The sequence below is a fragment of the Drosophila virilis genome, chromosome 4 (assembly GCF_030788295.1).
Source record: "Drosophila virilis strain 15010-1051.87 chromosome 4, Dvir_AGI_RSII-ME, whole genome shotgun sequence".
Classification (NCBI taxonomy): Eukaryota; Metazoa; Arthropoda; class Insecta; order Diptera; family Drosophilidae; genus Drosophila; species Drosophila virilis.
Window position 1 is genome coordinate 2086 of NC_091546.1, and position 16370 is coordinate 18455.

Here is a 16370-nt window from a genome sequence, read left to right on the forward strand (position 1 = left end):
TGGCAAGGGGTTACATCACGTTTTTTATCAAAATCGGGGTCGGTTCGAAAATCAAACCTTTTTTGATGATTATTTTTGAGTTTCTCGGGCATATAAAGTCTGATTTTCAAATATTATACCTTTTTGAGATTGTACTAATCTCTATTATCAATTGGCATCCAAACAATATAAAAATCGATGGGTTACAAAAAGATGTGGACCCGAAAATGATTCGTTTGTAAAGTCAACCTTTCCTTATGATTTTTTTGAATATCTCGGCCAAATAATGTCAGATTTTCAAATTTTATACCATTTTGGACTCGTAAGGATCAGTACTATCCACTGGCATCAAAAAATAGAAAATCTAAATTTTGACCCAAATCGGCCAAAATGGCAAGGGGTTACATCACGTTTTTTATCAAAATCGGGGTCGGTTCGAAAATCAAACCTTTTTTGATGATTTCTTTTTAGTTTCTCGGGCAAATAAAGTCTGATTTTCAAATATTATACCTTTTTGTGATTGCACGAATCCCTTTTATCCATTGGCATTCAAACAAATTGAATATCGACGGGTTACAAAAAGATGTAGACCCGAAAATAATTCGTTTGTTAAGTCAACCTTTCCTTATGAATTTTTTGAATATCTCGGCCAAATAACGTCAGATTTTCAAATTTTATACCATTTTGGACTCGTAAGGATCAGTACTATCCACTGGCATCAAAAAATAGAAAATCTAAATTTTGACCCAAATCGGCCAAAATGGCAAGGGGTTACATCACGTTTTTTATCAAAGTCGGGGTCGGTTCGAAAATCAAACCTTTTTTGATGATTATTTTTGAGTTTCTCGGGCAAATAAAGTCTGATTTTCAAATATTATACCTTTTTGAATTTGTACAAATCCCTATTGTCAATTGGCATTCAAACAAATTAAAAATCTATGGGCTACAAAAAGATGTGGACCCGAAAATTATTCGTTTGTAATGTCAACCTTTCCTTATGATTTTTTTGAATATCTCGGCCAAATAATATCAGATTTTCAAATTTTATACCATTTTGGACTCGTAAGGATCAGTACTATCCACTAGCATCAAAAAATAGAAAATTTAAATTTTGACCCAAATCGGCCAAAATGGCAAGGGGTTACATCACGTTTTTTATCAAAATCGGGGTCGGTTCGAAAATCAAACCTTATTTGATGATTTTTTTGAGTTTCTCGGGGAAATAAAGTCTGATTTTCAAATATTATACCTTTTTGAATTTGTACGAATCCCTATTGTCAATTGGCATTCAAACAAATTAAAAATCGATGGGCTACAAAAAGATGTGGACCCGAAATTGATTCGTTTCTAAAGTCAACCTTTCCTTATGATTTTTTTGAATATCTCGGCCAAATAATGTCAGATTTTCAAATTTTATACCATTTTGGACTCGGAAGAATCAGTACTATCCACTGGCATCAAAAAATAGAAAATCTAAATTTTGACCCAAATCGGCCAAAATGGCAAGGGGTTACATCACGTTTTTTATCAAAATTGGGGTCGGTTCGAAAATCAAACCTTTGTTGATGATTTTTTTTTAGTTTTTTGGGGAAATAAAGTCTGATTTTCAAATATTATACCTTTTTGAATTTGTACAAATCCCTATTGTCAATTGGCATTCAAACAAATTAAAAATCTATGGGCTACAAAAAGATGTGGACCCGAAAATTATTCGTTTGTAAAGTCAACCTTTCCTTATGATTTTTTTGAATATCTCGGCCAAATAATATCAGATTTTCAAATTTTATACCATTTTGGACTCGTAAGGATCAGTACTATCCACTGGCATCAAAAAATAGAAAATTTAAATTTTGACCCAAATCGGCCAAAATGGCAAGGGGTTACATCACGTTTTTTATCAAAATCGGGGTCGGTTCGAAAATCAAACCTTTTTTGATGATTTCTTTTTAGTTTCTCGGGCAAATAAAGTCTGATTTTCAAATATTATACCTTTTTGAATTTGTACGAATCCCTATTGTAAATTGGCATTCAAACAAATTGAAAATCGACGGGTTACAAAAAGATGTGGACCCGAAAATGATTCGTCAACCTTTCCTTATGATTTTTTTGAATATGTTGGCCAAATAACGTCAGATTTTCAAATTTTATACCATTTTGGACTCGTAAGGATCAGTACTATCGACTGTCATCAAAAAATAGAAAATCTTAATTTTGACCCAAATCGGCCAAAATGGCAAGGGGTTACATCACGTTTTTTATCAAAATCGGGGTCGGTTCGAAAATCAAACCTTTTTTGATGTTTTTTTTTGAGTTTCTCGGGCAAATAAAGTCTGATTTTCAAATATTATACCTTTTTGAATTTGTACGAATCTCTACAATCAATTGGCATTCAAACAAATTAAAAATAGGTGGGTTACAAAAACTTGCAGACCCAAACACGATTTGTTTGTAAAGTCAACCTTTCTTAATGATTTTTTGGATTCTCTTTACCAAATAATGTCCAATTTTGAAAATTTTCACAATTTTTGTCGATTTGGGTAAAAATTTAGATTTTCTTTTTTTTGATGCCAGTTGATAGTACTGATCGTTACGAGACACATGAACTATCGTAACCGCATATGGAGAATTTTTATACCCTGAACCCATTAAAAATGGGTATAAGGGTATATTGTATTTGTGCAAAATCCAAATGTATGTTACAGGCAGAAGGAATCATCTCCGACCCCATAAAGTATATATATTCTTGATCAGCACCAATAGCCGAGTCGATCTAGCCATGTCCGTCGGTCTGTCCGTCCGTATGTATGAACTCAAGGATCTCAGAACCTTTAAGAGCTAGAGACTTGAAATTATATGTAGATGCTCCTTAGATTATATGTAGATGCTTCTAGTTCCCGTGCAGATCGAGTTTGTTTCCGACTCGAATCGAATCGATATCGATATCCTGTTTTTTGAGCAATTTTGATAAATAATAAGAGCTAGAGTCACCAAACTTAACATATAGCTTTTAAAATAAAATATATTTGTATGCATTTGATGTTGGAAGAGGAGGGTTCAGGGTATCCCCTAGTCGGGAGCTCCCGACTAGAACCTCTTACTTGTTTTTTCTTATATTTTAAATGAAAAAGATTTCAAATTGTACACAAACCCGATTTTAAAACATTAAATTAAATTTTAATTATTGAACCATCGTTAGATTCGTGAACATAAAACAAAAAGGCTGAGCAAAATGCGTGACAGTAGCAGGAGGTACTAAAATTGCGTGGAAATCTCGAATAGGCATACAGGCAGACAAACCTACGAATTCGACTAAAGACTCTTCCTCTATCCGAAATGGTTGATGAATAAAATGACTTTACTGAGAGTGACAATGAGAATCGTTTAGTGTTTCACCTGAATTACAATTTAATACCTGTTCTTTGTTTTTCTATATACTTGGATAGTTGGATATTGTTTTAGATAATTGAATATTTAAAAATAAATGCAACAGTTCTGTAATTCTTTTTACATATGTAGCTAACGGTTATTTAAAAAATCTATAGTGGTGAAAGCACTGAAATTTATAAAAGCTGATGTATATCATTTTAATAGACATTAAAAAACTGAACAATCGGTAGAACGTACAAAAGCATTTTTAATTATACTTTTAAATTTGTAATACTTTTATAAAATTTGTAATAAAGATTTTCATAATATAAGGCAAATGTGTTTTGTATTGTACTATGTGTCGTGTATATATATATATATATATATATATATATATATATATATATATATATATATATATATATATATATATATATATATATATATATATATATATGGTATACGCTTATGAACTAGACATTTATAGCTATTGAAAATATTGTCATTCTAATATAAAAAAATATTAATGTTTTTTAAATAGGTGTACACATTCTAGGTGTTTCGTCTGCTCACTAGCTTAAAGATAACATTTTTTAATTACAAAAATTTGGTAAAAAAGTGATTTGAAAATTCTTTACATTTTTTAAAATGCGACATATATGTTTCAATCAAATTTGACAGCTTGTCCAGTTGCGCCCTATGTCATATTTTAGCGTTATGTAATTAATATTTGTATTATAATATATTGAAAATTAGTATATATATTATTTGTCTTCGACCGTGAAGTGTTTGTTTTAAAGTTTTTATAAAGTTTCTTACGAGGATGTTTTAATAAATCTGTCTAAAATTGACTTTCCTCATGCTCTGTAGATTTAGTCTTTAAAGTTTCGTTTTTCCCGTTTGTTTTTTCATGTGATATACTCGTTATGACAGACTTTATGACAACAGAGCTAGTGCTCGATTCCGTGGTATTACTGAAAGAATATAATAATAAGATGAAATTGCAACGGTAGTGCGATCATTTACATACCCTTTTGACGCCAAATCGAATAAATTGGGAATATTTATATTAGGTATATCCTTTATATTAACGCTGGCGGTGGCATGATTTGTTTGCGTGCTAAGCACTGACAGACGACCTATTAAATCATATTAAGAAAATGTTAATCCAATGTGTTAATTACAATGCAAAAATATGTGATTTGGATGATATTACAAAGGTCATTCGAAAGGAAGTTTATTTTCTGTGTCATTAAAACTAAAATCGTTAAAGATAATGTTTACTATTTTAGCGTATTGTAGTGTCGTTAACCTAGAAACAAAGGTAAATAAGTAAGTAGCATATGCAGTTAAAATGAACGTTATAAATTGATTGTTTTTGTACAATGATAAAAAGAGTATATGAGTAAGCCACGGGGTGTTGCACGAAACATTGAAAAATATGGAGATTAATTAATGCTAAGAGTATATGTGGATTGTAAATGGTTCATACAAGGGGATCTACTTACCGACAGTTTCCTCTGTAGTTGTTGAACATAGCGTTGTGGTAGTGGTATTTAAGTGATCACGGACAGAGTCGACAGTTAAATCACCTATAGAGCTGGTGATTGTCTCATTGGCTCGATTGGGTGAGCTGTTTAAGCCATTAGTACGTGGAGAGGTATTGTTTTCAATGCTAAGCTCTAGCGCCTTGGCGCGTTGCTTGGCAATTGGTGGGTTGGGTATGGTTGCATCATCGTTTGAATCGACTTCTTTATCGCTATTATCGTCTTCATTGGTGGGCATTGTGGATTCGTTGCCTTCGCTCTCGAAGGGTTCCACCGGAACCATTCCAGTTGGCTGTACGACCCGGAAGGTGGCCAAAGCAATCCGTTGCAATTCTGAAGACGACATCATATACAATGCCTCGCCGCTATTAGTAAAGCAAAGCGATGAAATACCACTACAAGAGACGAATGATTAAATATGTTAAAGTGGTAATACTAAGGCTCACATATATATCATACGAACTTGATATCTTCACGCCTCACTGCAGCTGCATTTAATTGGCGCTTTAGCTCTGGCACTGATAAAACCATGATGTCCCCCATGTTGGTCAAACAAATCAATGCCATTTCATGATATATTTCGCTATTGCAGGCTGTTAGACTTGTATTTGCCGCTCCATCGCCACCATCATTTGATCTCGTAGATTTTGTAGGGCTGCTTCCGGTAAGACTTTGCAAAAGCTCATGTGAGACACGACAGCTAAATGAGCCAAAATGGATGCGACGTATACGGGCTCCTTCATGAGCCGTAAGCTTATATTTGTTTATAGGCTTTAATTGTGGTAGTGAGAAAACCTTAAACTGTTCCTCAGAAGCAATTAAGACACGATGCGGCGGTGTACCATTTTCGCCATAATTAAGCTGGTCAACAGGACAGCCACTTTGGTCAAAAATAGAAATGCCTATAACAGGCGCACGATGCTTTAGCTGAATTTCCTTGGCCAGTTGTGCAGATATACGCCGTGGAGACTGCGGCGTGGTATTGCCGCTAGCAGGTGGGCCAGTTGTTGCTGCAGTTTGTGCGGGTGGCAAATGTAAAAGAAACACCGAAACGGTGCTGGCGTTCGTTGCAGACCACAATGTGGGGGAGGTTATATTAACTGTAAAAGGAAATGATAAGACTCGTTCAAAACATTCAAAAATATTATTATACACACCGTTGGTTATATAAGTTTTAGCAAAGAGCAAGCATCGCACCATAGAACCCATACCATCGTCTGTGCATCGCGCCTCTATTTGTCTCTCAACAGGTCGCGCTTCCAACTATATAAAACAATATTGTGTAATTATTGGTAACAATTTAAACATTGGGACTTACTGTAGTTGGAACCTGATTGCTGGGATTGTTACGAGTTGATCTTCCTTTGCGCAGTTTCCGAAATGATTCACGAAGCGATTTCTTGAACGATTTGCGCCGTGAAAGCTGCTCGCCGGCACCAGTCAAATCGTTTGGATTTAATGTACAGCGGTGAAAAACAGGCACAAAGTTTTTAAAGTCAAACAATACTAGGCCGTGCGCAGTACCTCCGGAGACTAACCCCCAGTTAGCTTCTAACGCTAGACACGTAATACTAGCTGGTGGAAGTACTTGTAAAACCCCTGTTATGTTGACGCCATTTTCACTAATTGGCAAAGAATCTTCTCCTAGTAAATTTGGGCGAACGTTTAGTTGATCATGACCTTTCCACACAAAACCATCGCGGTCGCTAACCAAGTTCATGGAACTAAGCTTTAACATAACGTGTTCTAAGGAGTCTCCGTCAAAATCTGCTATGACAATTTGTCCAGCGGTGCCACCCACAATTAAATGACCTGTTTTGGGACACAATGCAATTTTTTTTACTGCTAAGCGAGGATCGTCGGAATACGGATCAAATAGACCGGCTTTGCGAAAAGGTGGTTCACTCTCATCAAGTTCATTGCATTCAACTGCAGCTGTTTCATCGTGATTTTCATGACCAAAAATATTTGCTGTCTTAAAATTATATATCGGATGTAAGAGAACTCCAGAACAATCCCAGAACTTAACGGAACCGTCTTCATGACCAGTTAAAAGAATTTCGTACTCCTTTGTTGTCTCATTTTCATCGCACTGTGCGACCCCTTCTGGTAGCACACCACCTGTTACGGGCCAATCAATACTACTGAACTCTATATCTTGTTCACCACCAGCGCGTTTTATACGCTTATACACTGTCTGCGTGACTTGAGAGGCTATGTAATTACACGTCACTGCTGAGGCATGCACCGAGTGCAGATAAGGCGCTTTAATGGCTGGAACTTTCGCATCAGTGAGATCATAGGCGCAAAACTCTTCTTCAAGCAATACAACGAGCACCTGCAAATCCTCGCTTTCTTCCTTGTATGTTACAAAGAAATCAATTACTTTGGACGTAAAATCAAGGCAGATTTTTTTGCCATCGCTGGAATGCACCGAAACACAGTTGTGATCACCATAGGCCGAACGCGGCATTCCTCCAGAAAAAATGATTACATCATTGACACTAAAACAAAAAAAGTTTGTTGAAACAGTCGACTTTGAAAAAACCAAGAGCTTACCTCCGCTTGCCCTTATAAAGCCGATTAATACTTTTGCATGGATCTGGTCCATAGGGAACATAATTTACATTTTCAGGTGGCTCCCCGCTTGCGATCAGCCAACTAGCATAAGAGCCGTCTGCGTGATACCAAGTGAATTCTGTGCCAGTGTTATTGACATACAGTCCAACACTTTGCCCATGCCCGGGTGCGATATAGGCACGCTCTACAGACGACATGTCCATATCCCATAAAACACAGAGTCCACGATTGTACGCAATAAGCAGTTTATTAAGTTCGTTTGGCAACTGGCGTATTGACTCAATAGCTCCTGGATTGAGTTTGTAAGTCGGTGGTACTTGTTCTAACACCACATCATGGTAAATAACGGGTTCACGTATGGTAAAAGATTTTAAATCGAACTGATATATGTTGCCACCTTCGGTCCCTATCCATACAAGATCTTTACTTAGCGAGCAGCATAATGAAGATACTTTTTTCAATTTTCCATCAAAAGGAAGTGTTTTAATAGGCACTAGTGTAATGCCAACAGGCTCCCACAATATAAGTTGATTTGCTGCAGTTAACGAGAGAAGACGACCACTGCCGTAAACCCATTCAAGTAGTTGAACGTTCAATTCAGACGTCGAGTTATTGACTAATGTATGTTGGCCATATAGCTCTACGCCTGGTTGACCGAGTACTTTTATAGCACCGGTTTGTGTTCCAATAGCCATAAGCTTTGATACTGGATCATACGCCAACGCAGAGGGCTTGTGTGGGAAACCATGCTGCGCGGTCTGCAAATGAATAACGTATTAAACAAAATGAATAAACATTGACAAATAGACGAAATACTTTAGATAAGGCGGTAATTCTCTAAAATATATATTTTATATGGTCACAGCTTAATATTGAAGGGGAATATTTTGTGAGCTCATATTTTCAAATTTTGCGATCATATATATATTAATTTATTTGCTTACCGAAGATATCAATATTCTTGTGACTTTCTGTCCGTAGCTGCTTAATTTCAACAGGGTTTCATTTGATTAGTTAAACTTAGGTTGACAACGATTAACAACGTTGAAGGATTTTTTAATTTTTTTACAAACAACTTAAAAGACCTTGACAACTTACACTCCCAACGATGTTCTAATTCACAAATTTAGGTCATTTTATATTGTTGTACAAGGCTTAATTATTCAGCTTGATAAGATTGTAACTTACAATCGACTAGGAAAATTAACTTGGCCAAAATAAGTTTTGAGCTTACAAAATGTTTTATTAGTATTAAGAACTTAAAGAGTTTATATTCAACCAAAAATGTAACGATAGCTGTTTAAATATAATGACAATTATAACTATTAAATTCAAGCTGGCAATATACCCTATGCACAGTTTCGAGCTGCAGTAAAATACACTCGAAGTTACTTCTATTCTTTGCGCACACAAGCTGAACGTCGCAAGCTGCGCAAATTAGACAGTGGCTGTGCTTCTTCATTTGTCGGCACCATACTACTGAAAATGTATTCTTGATTTACTTCTGTGTTTATTCTTGAATCATAATTAAATGGACAGGGCTTTAGGGTGGATTTAAAATGTAACAAAACATTTTTACTGCACTTGTGTCTACAACTCTTAGAGATTCCCAAATGTATTTAAAAATTTTTTTAAAAAAAAAAAATTAATGACCCTATAAAAATGAAACAGCTGTCATATGGGTTTTTAAGTCTTGAACTCTAGCTCTAACAGATAGACATGGTTACTCGACTCATCGCGTCTGCCTGATCAAAAATATACATACTGTCGAATGGAAGGTGCTCCATTCTTTCTGTGCACAAAACATTATACCGCCTTTCTTACTCATTCTAATTTTACATGGTATAATAGACTTAAAGAATTTAATAAGGTTTCGACCCCATTACAGGTGCAGCATTTTACACAATCGCGGTGACTGTGTTTTGAAATCTTATCAGTAAGACATACTACGCCTATCAGTGCCAACAAACTATACCTGTACCTATCCCCTTTATATAGTATACATAAATATTTCTTTCGACCAACCCATTTGTTCGGCTTGTACATAAAACAAACTAAGTTTATCTTATCTACTTTTTACCGGCTGTGCCGACTGCATGACTTTTTTTTGCCAGACTTGCGTTATGAACACAAAATTATTATTTTGGGCTGATGACTATAACTTTTTGTATGTGTTTTGTTGATAAAAGATAAATATTTGACTCTTGAAAATATATATTATTACATATAGTCTTGTAAAGTGCTCTGAAATCACTTCGGTTTCATTCTAAAAGTTATAGTTATACTAGCATAATATGCTAAAACACCTGGAAGTTTAATGGGGTTTGCAATAAAGTAAAAGTTATTTTAAAGAATTTATACTTTTAGCTGACCATTTATATATAAAACACTCCGCTTCGTATCTTTTGAAGACATATTATTTTCTTTCTTAACTTGTATAATTGAATGGTAATTCATTTAAGAGTGGTAAAAGCACCGATAAAAAAATATGATCTTTCATTTTGGAAATGCGGAAGATATGAGATATAATTTTCAAGTAATTCGAAACAGTTAGTCGGTTACTCATATTGAGACCAATTGGCGATATCGGTTTTATACATATACCTACAAATCCATATGCCATGTATATGTTATTAATGCTCAAATATTGTTTCAAAACTGTAACGCAACAAGGTGACGTAGTCTCGGTCATTGATGTCATTGAATTAAACGTCGCAACCAGCAATAACTAGGTGATGGTATTGGCATTGAACAGCACATGCATTTCAAGCATATTTTAAATGCGAGTTTCTGTACGTTTTTCTTATCATTTTTTTATTGCATAGTTAAGTTCATCGTTACCAACTGTTAAATAAAATTATATAAAGTTATAATCGTATATTTTCAAGTTGTATCTTAAAGGCTCGAAAGCCATAAACTGAATTAAATATATGACAACTTAGGCAAATATACCGGATTTGGTATTTGTTAGAAGCAAAGATGAATTAGAGCATAATAAAATTTGTAAATTTGCCAAGCTTTGTCAAAATGTAATAATAATAATCTTATATTTATTTTACGAGGTCAAGAAGCTGGCTGTCTATGCGTTACAGATTTCTTTGCAACAAGTTCATAACCTATGTATTAAAGCCACGTACATAGTTTGTCAGTCTTGTCAATTCCGCATAAAATACATGGCCGGTGATTGATGACATTTCTTCTAATATGTACTCAAACTTACTGTATGCTCTCATATCATATCTTACTACAAACTGCAAGTAGGTAGATCAATACTGACGGTATCTTTGATAAATAATAATATCTCAATTACTTAATTATATTACTGAAGTTGATTTTCTAGATTTTGAATTCGGATTAAAATGTCCCAGGCTGGTTGCAGATAGTACACCTTATCCATTTCCATTTTCGTCACATAACGAATCACTTGTTGTTTTTTCTAATATCCTACAACTGTACTTTAGACAGATATTTATTTGTAAATACATACCTTACGATATGCAAAGAGCTCCTTCTGTAGTCGCTGTCGTTCAGCTGTTGGCTGTTGACCCTTTCCACGTATAAACTTCAACATAATTGTATTTTTTTTGTTGGATTAAGGTTTGTCAATTTACGAGTCTGCAAACTGCAATAATTTATAATATATATAATTATGTTAAGAGTTAATGAAAAGTTTTTTTTTTAAATTATTAATGATTAGTCACACTGATGAAACTTATAGCAATTTTTTAAATTTTGCATAGCCTGGGAAGAAAGAAAAGACTATGTAAATATTTAAAAAGTACATATCTTAAAGCAAAAGAAAATGGTACCTCAAATCGCAGCATGACCTCGACTTACCTAACTCGTTAAACAAGTTGTGCTCAGTTTAAAAACGTAAGCCTGATATTTTATGTAGGCGTAAAGGAGCTGTTTGTAGCTATTTGGGTACATAGAAAAAATGTACAATCGTCTGCATAGAAGAATATCACAAAATTAGAAATTCTATGATGAGATTATTTTTACAGAGTCATGAATGTGTCTTTGGCAAGAGTGTATTAATATGGCTTTAACTGAGTAAATGAATGACTCTTACAACGATTCAATAAATAATGTTAATGAACTCCCTACTCAGCACAATAGACGAATTAAACAAAACTTTTTTGTATAACATAAACTTATACATAGGTATATTTATGAAAGTATTAGTTTACTACTAGCCAGTTTGTATAGCATGCGTGACAAGAAGCCATCTCGCATACGAATACACTAACAAAGCACTCTTGTTTTTGTTGCCATTCGTTAGGCGACGCCCGAACATAAATTAGCATTAATTGCTTTAAAAATGTTCACAAACTTATTGAAAATATACCTTTATTCTATCAAATGCTTACAGAATTTTAGTAAATTGTATTACACGATCTAAAAAAACAAAAAGAACATTAGGTACAATTTTTTTTTGTTTTTATTAGAATACAAGACACAAATTTCACGGAAATTATGAGGTACTTCTGCGAGAGAACACATATGTATACATACTTATGAACGCTACCTCGGCTGAGTCATAGATATATTGGTGAATAAATAATTAAACGTACTTTTTTAAATCACAATTTTGCATAAACAATGCAATGTACAGGGTTATATGATTATTTTTCTTTACTTTCAATTGAGCCTGTAGAGTCGCTACCACTAATACATTTGCAGTTGCGCGGTGGCGGCCGTATAGCTCCTGCTTTCATATATTTTTCTCACATTCGAGTCTGTGCGCTTTGCGAACTGGCTTAAAAAAGGTTTTTTGTGGCACAGTTACTCAAAATCAACTCAATTAAATTTATAGCGGATTATTTAAAACTTATTTAACGCGTTTGGAACTGACTTAATTTTATTTCGGCGCTTCAAAAAATAGTAGTCGACGCGTTCATACCGAATCCTCTATTCAACTGTGTAGGCATCGAAAAGAACCGAAAATATCGATAAGCCACCAGGGCTGGACAGCTGACTGTAAATTAAGCCGAATGTCGATTCACTATCGCAAATGAATTAATCAATCTAATCGATAATGTTATTCTACTGTTAAGACTCTTACGCCCTTCTGAATCGATTTAACGAAATCTCATGCGGAAGTTTTAGCAAATTTTATAAATATTTGTTCGGTATCACAATTAATAATTTAGATTTTAAATTGTCGAATAAATGCTTATGCTTATTTGCTTATTTAGTGAGCACATTCTTTTGCCATTGAAGTCCAATCATTTTGAAAGATAAAACATTTCGCTCACATTGTTGAATCCGATGTTCATTTATTGCTTTTTGGTTGACACTAATAATTGAGTTACCGATAACTATTTTCTTTTATTTGCAGAAACAATTATAACATTGCTCACCCAGTGGATATAAATACAAACAATTATTTTAATTATGATGATTTCACCGGCCAAAACTAAACAAATTTACTGCTAGGTTCAATGAGCAGCAATTTTTCATTCATTCATTCAAGACCGATCATATTATACGATTGTATTTATATAAACCTTTAAAAATGGCTAAGCGGCTCGGCCCAAATGATAAGTTTGGGCATGCTAAAAAGATTAAATTGGACGTAAGCGTAAATCGCGGGCGGATCAGCGCGAACACTTCTATAATATCGGAATTCTGGGCGAGTGACGATGACGATGACGTTTTGTTAGCTACCCAACAAGCAGAGGAAAAGCAGCGGCAAACTGATCGCGTGCGAAGTAGAGAGAGCGAATTTGCCTTTAATGATTTTGTGGCTGAAGACCATGGCAGTACGAGTACCCAGGAAATATTTGCAAATGATCTGCATCTCCCATCGAGCTTGAATGTGGAAGAAATTTTTGGGACTGATGAAACTTTTGTTTTCTTACCCGATGCTAGACGTGGGCATAACACAGTTTTAGCAGAGGTTGAAACTGGTACTGCAAGCAAATGGACGGGCAGTTCCTCAAATCTGGCAACGGAAACAAGACGTCAATTGGCACAAGAGCGCCAACTCAAATTTTTAATGGAACGTGTTGATGTGCTTAAAAAGGAGAATGAAAAATTACAGAAGGACCTGTCGGAGAGCAACAACCAAGCCAGCGCTAAGGATGGCGAGGTGAGTAAATATAATATTATTTTAAACTTTAACTAATACATATACCAAAGGTGGGTCTACTCCGTAACGAACTCCGACAAGCACGTAAACTGCTTCAAGCTAGCAAGATGGATAAGCTTACAATGGCTGCTGAAGGAGAAAAGGAGTACAACGAAAAAGTTGGAAAAGCTTTAAAGCAAATAATAGCCAAAGACGCAGAATTGAAAATTACAAATGTAGAGTTCTCCAAGCTTAAAATTAGAAATGCTACAAATAACGAACGAAACATATTCAAAGAAAATTTAGAGCCGACAGTCACCGATGCTGACGAATATAGGAGTTTACTTCGAATGGAAAATTTATCCATCGGTAGTCCTTTTGCAAAACAAAGTTTCCCAAAGACTAAAGCACCTATCTACGAGTACACGAAAGAAACACGCGGTCAAAAAAAGCAACGTGCATTTTTTGAAGTCGAGTTGAAGCAACTGCTTCTTGACTACGCGCAAATGCAGTCTGAGCCTCAATCAGTCGAAACTATCACAGGCCGCATATTTATGTCTGTGAGTAGAGTCTTAACAGAGTTTTGGTCCTATACCCAAAGCTTGGAGATACCACAAAACTGTATGCTTTATCCCTATCATCATTTTGATTTACAATCAGATCAATGTACAACTATGCGCTTGTCATTGATTCAGTCGGTCGCTTTATACGACATGGAACAGGCAGTCCTTATGCGTCGCTATATTGGCACGTTGGCGATAATCTGCCAAAAACAAAGCAGCATACCGCAATCATTGCTAACAAAACAGTATGGTAAATACTGGGTATTACAGATAATAATTGAGGCGATAACAAACTTAAGTTACTCATTTGAGGTGTTAGGTCATTTTGGTGTCCTTGAAGCCACTGCAGCGTTTCTCCACAGTTTGTTAAGCCATGTTAACCAAGTTAAGGAAGATACATATGGATTCCAACTTGAATTGCTCTTTAATTTACTAAAACAATTGGTTTTCACTCGCCCAAGCCCATGGGTTTTCCGTGATCTTAGTGCATGCATGTTATTGTGCACACGAAACAACCAACTTATGACAAGAATGTGTGTTAATAGTCCAAGTAATTGCTTTGTATCAGATCGCGTTCGTTCGTATTACCGTTTTGGTCCCAAGTCGTGTTTACTACAGGTCTACGCAGGACTGCTCGAGGTTTGCTTTTGCAGCGATCTGCCTCTCCAACCTAGTCACTTCAAGCTTTTGCTTGCGCTGTGCGAGAATCATGTGCGCTTTGTTTACCAATGCTTCACAGCTACACCCGAATTTATACTGAAAATGGTTTTATGTCCATCATTTACTGATGACGGAAAGGAAGACAACGAGGACATGTTTTCTAAAGTCGTCGGATTGCACTCTGATGTAACGATTAGTAATACTACAGAAACTTTTCATGGTTCAGCGCATAACCCAACGAACTTGTCCAAAACTTCGTCAATTATAGTGCAGGACAAGGTGTCACAAGAAATTCAATGCGAATGCTATGTGAAACTTTGTCTTAGCGTTGTTACGATTGTTTATCAAATGATGTATCAGTGGATGCTTCAAGACAAAAAGTCAGGTTGGTGAAAAATAAATGTACCAAGTTCACTATATATTGTAAACGTTTATGCAGACATCTTACAAGTTGGAGAAATCTCACAGATTTCATTGCATTTATTTACACTTATCTTTCGTGAATATTACCTCACCTGCATTTTCCGAGACTCTGAAGAAACAACAAAACATTATCTATATATATTGTGTAACTGGTGGAAGAGTCAGGCGAGGCTGTTGAATTTCGAAAATGTACATTGTAAGTATAATTTAGTACATAATTAAATACTCCGCATTCATAAGCCAATTAAACAAAAATCCTTAAACCAACTTAGTAAATTCTTATCTATCCGTGCAAAAATCTACGATATAATCTTATTAGTTATAAAGTCATAATGATGATATTATTGATCTGTTAAAATAATGCGTTTCAAATTAATAGTTTTTTGTACTAATAAGCAAAACAAACTCAAGGATCAGTTTTAAAATTGGGAAATCTCTAAGCACTCTAATTATTTAAATATACTTGGGGAAATTACGAAGAGCCTTACAACAATGTTGATGCAAATCGATCGAAACGATTTGAATCGTCTTTTTCACCAAGAGTTCTTCGATTTTTAAAAAAGTGTGAATTTTTATAAAGATTCTTAGAAATTAAATTGAACCCGAACACCTTCCAGATTACGATTCGTAATTTAACCAGGGAGCGACGGATTTTGCAAAAAGTGCGACGCACCTCTTAAATAAATTTAACAAATAGTTATATACATATATAGATATTTCTATCTTATAATATACCATTTTATGATATTTGCACCATTTTTTATATTTTCAGTACGCTTTTTGAAACAATTGCAGGACTTGCAGTTCATGTTAAAGCCTTTGCACCAAGAAATAAACCATACAAATCTAAATGACGACATAGCCGAGTGGACACGAATTGTGAGCAATGCAGATAAAAATGTACCAAAATATGTTCAGACGAGTGTTCCATTAAATTCTGAAACTCTTTTCCCATATAATACTAGTGACTTCTTTAACGGCGTCAAAAGAATAGAATATAATTTAGAATAAGTTAATTATAATTGGGTCTATACTTATGTACTTGTATATATTTATTACTTTTTTTATAAAAATTAGTTCAATAAAAACTATATCAAAATTTGAAAAAAATCATATTGATTGATTTCGCGTTTGATATAAAAATTTCTTAAAAAACCTTCTGAATAGATTCAGTATACC

General features: G+C 34.8%; 2 protein-coding genes across 9 annotated transcripts; one reads left to right on the plus strand and one right to left on the minus strand.

The window, feature by feature from the left end:
* Window positions 1–2980: 2980 nt before the first annotated feature.
* Window positions 2981–12395, minus strand: l(2)gl (LLGL domain-containing protein l(2)gl). 4 transcript variants are annotated; one of them, XM_015168977.3, is made up of 9 exons: window positions 12112–12395; window positions 10960–11094; window positions 7452–8230; window positions 6211–7396; window positions 6050–6155; window positions 5356–5992; window positions 4854–5287; window positions 4376–4484; window positions 2981–4319 (listed from the first exon to the last, which is right to left on the minus strand). In XM_015168977.3, exons 2-9 carry the CDS (start codon window positions 11041–11043, stop codon window positions 4187–4189), a joined length of 3468 nt encoding a protein of 1155 aa, XP_015024463.1. In that variant the 5' UTR covers window positions 11044–11094; window positions 12112–12395; the 3' UTR covers window positions 2981–4186. The 4 variants fall into 4 exon arrangements, with proteins under 4 accessions (XP_015024463.1, XP_002059108.1, XP_032294736.1 ...); XM_002059072.4 differs by having other exon boundaries at window positions 12047–12395; XM_032438845.2 differs by lacking the exon at window positions 12112–12395 and adding an exon at window positions 11988–12006.
* A 110-nt stretch (window positions 12396–12505) lies between these two features.
* On the plus strand, window positions 12506–16254 carry mus304 (mutagen-sensitive 304). Of its 5 annotated transcripts, none has more exons than XM_032438847.2 (5): window positions 12506–12604; window positions 12814–13566; window positions 13617–15153; window positions 15208–15387; window positions 15964–16251. In XM_032438847.2, the coding sequence occupies exons 2-5, from the start codon at window positions 12991–12993 to the stop codon at window positions 16200–16202; spliced, it is 2532 nt and encodes an 843-aa protein (XP_032294738.1). In that variant the 5' UTR covers window positions 12506–12604; window positions 12814–12990; the 3' UTR covers window positions 16203–16251. The 5 variants fall into 5 exon arrangements, with proteins under 5 accessions (XP_032294738.1, XP_070065360.1, XP_015024464.1 ...); XM_032438848.2 differs by having other exon boundaries at window positions 12520–12599; XM_002059073.4 differs by lacking the exon at window positions 12506–12604 and having other exon boundaries at window positions 12631–13566.
* Window positions 16255–16370: the final 116 nt, after the last annotated feature.

What these genes read in the sequence shown, in the direction of transcription:
- mus304 (XM_032438847.2), top strand. Translation starts at nt 12,991, where the DNA reads ATGGCTAAGCGGCTCGGCCCAAATGATAAGTTTGGGCATGCTAAAAAG. An exon ending in CCAGCGCTAAGGATGGCGAG is followed by an intron (nt 13,567 to 13,616) that starts GTGAGTAAATAT and finishes CATATACCAAAG; the next exon opens with GTGGGTCTACTCCGTAACGA. An exon ending in GAATTTCGAAAATGTACATT is followed by an intron (nt 15,388 to 15,963) that starts GTAAGTATAATT and finishes TTATATTTTCAG; the next exon opens with TACGCTTTTTGAAACAATTG.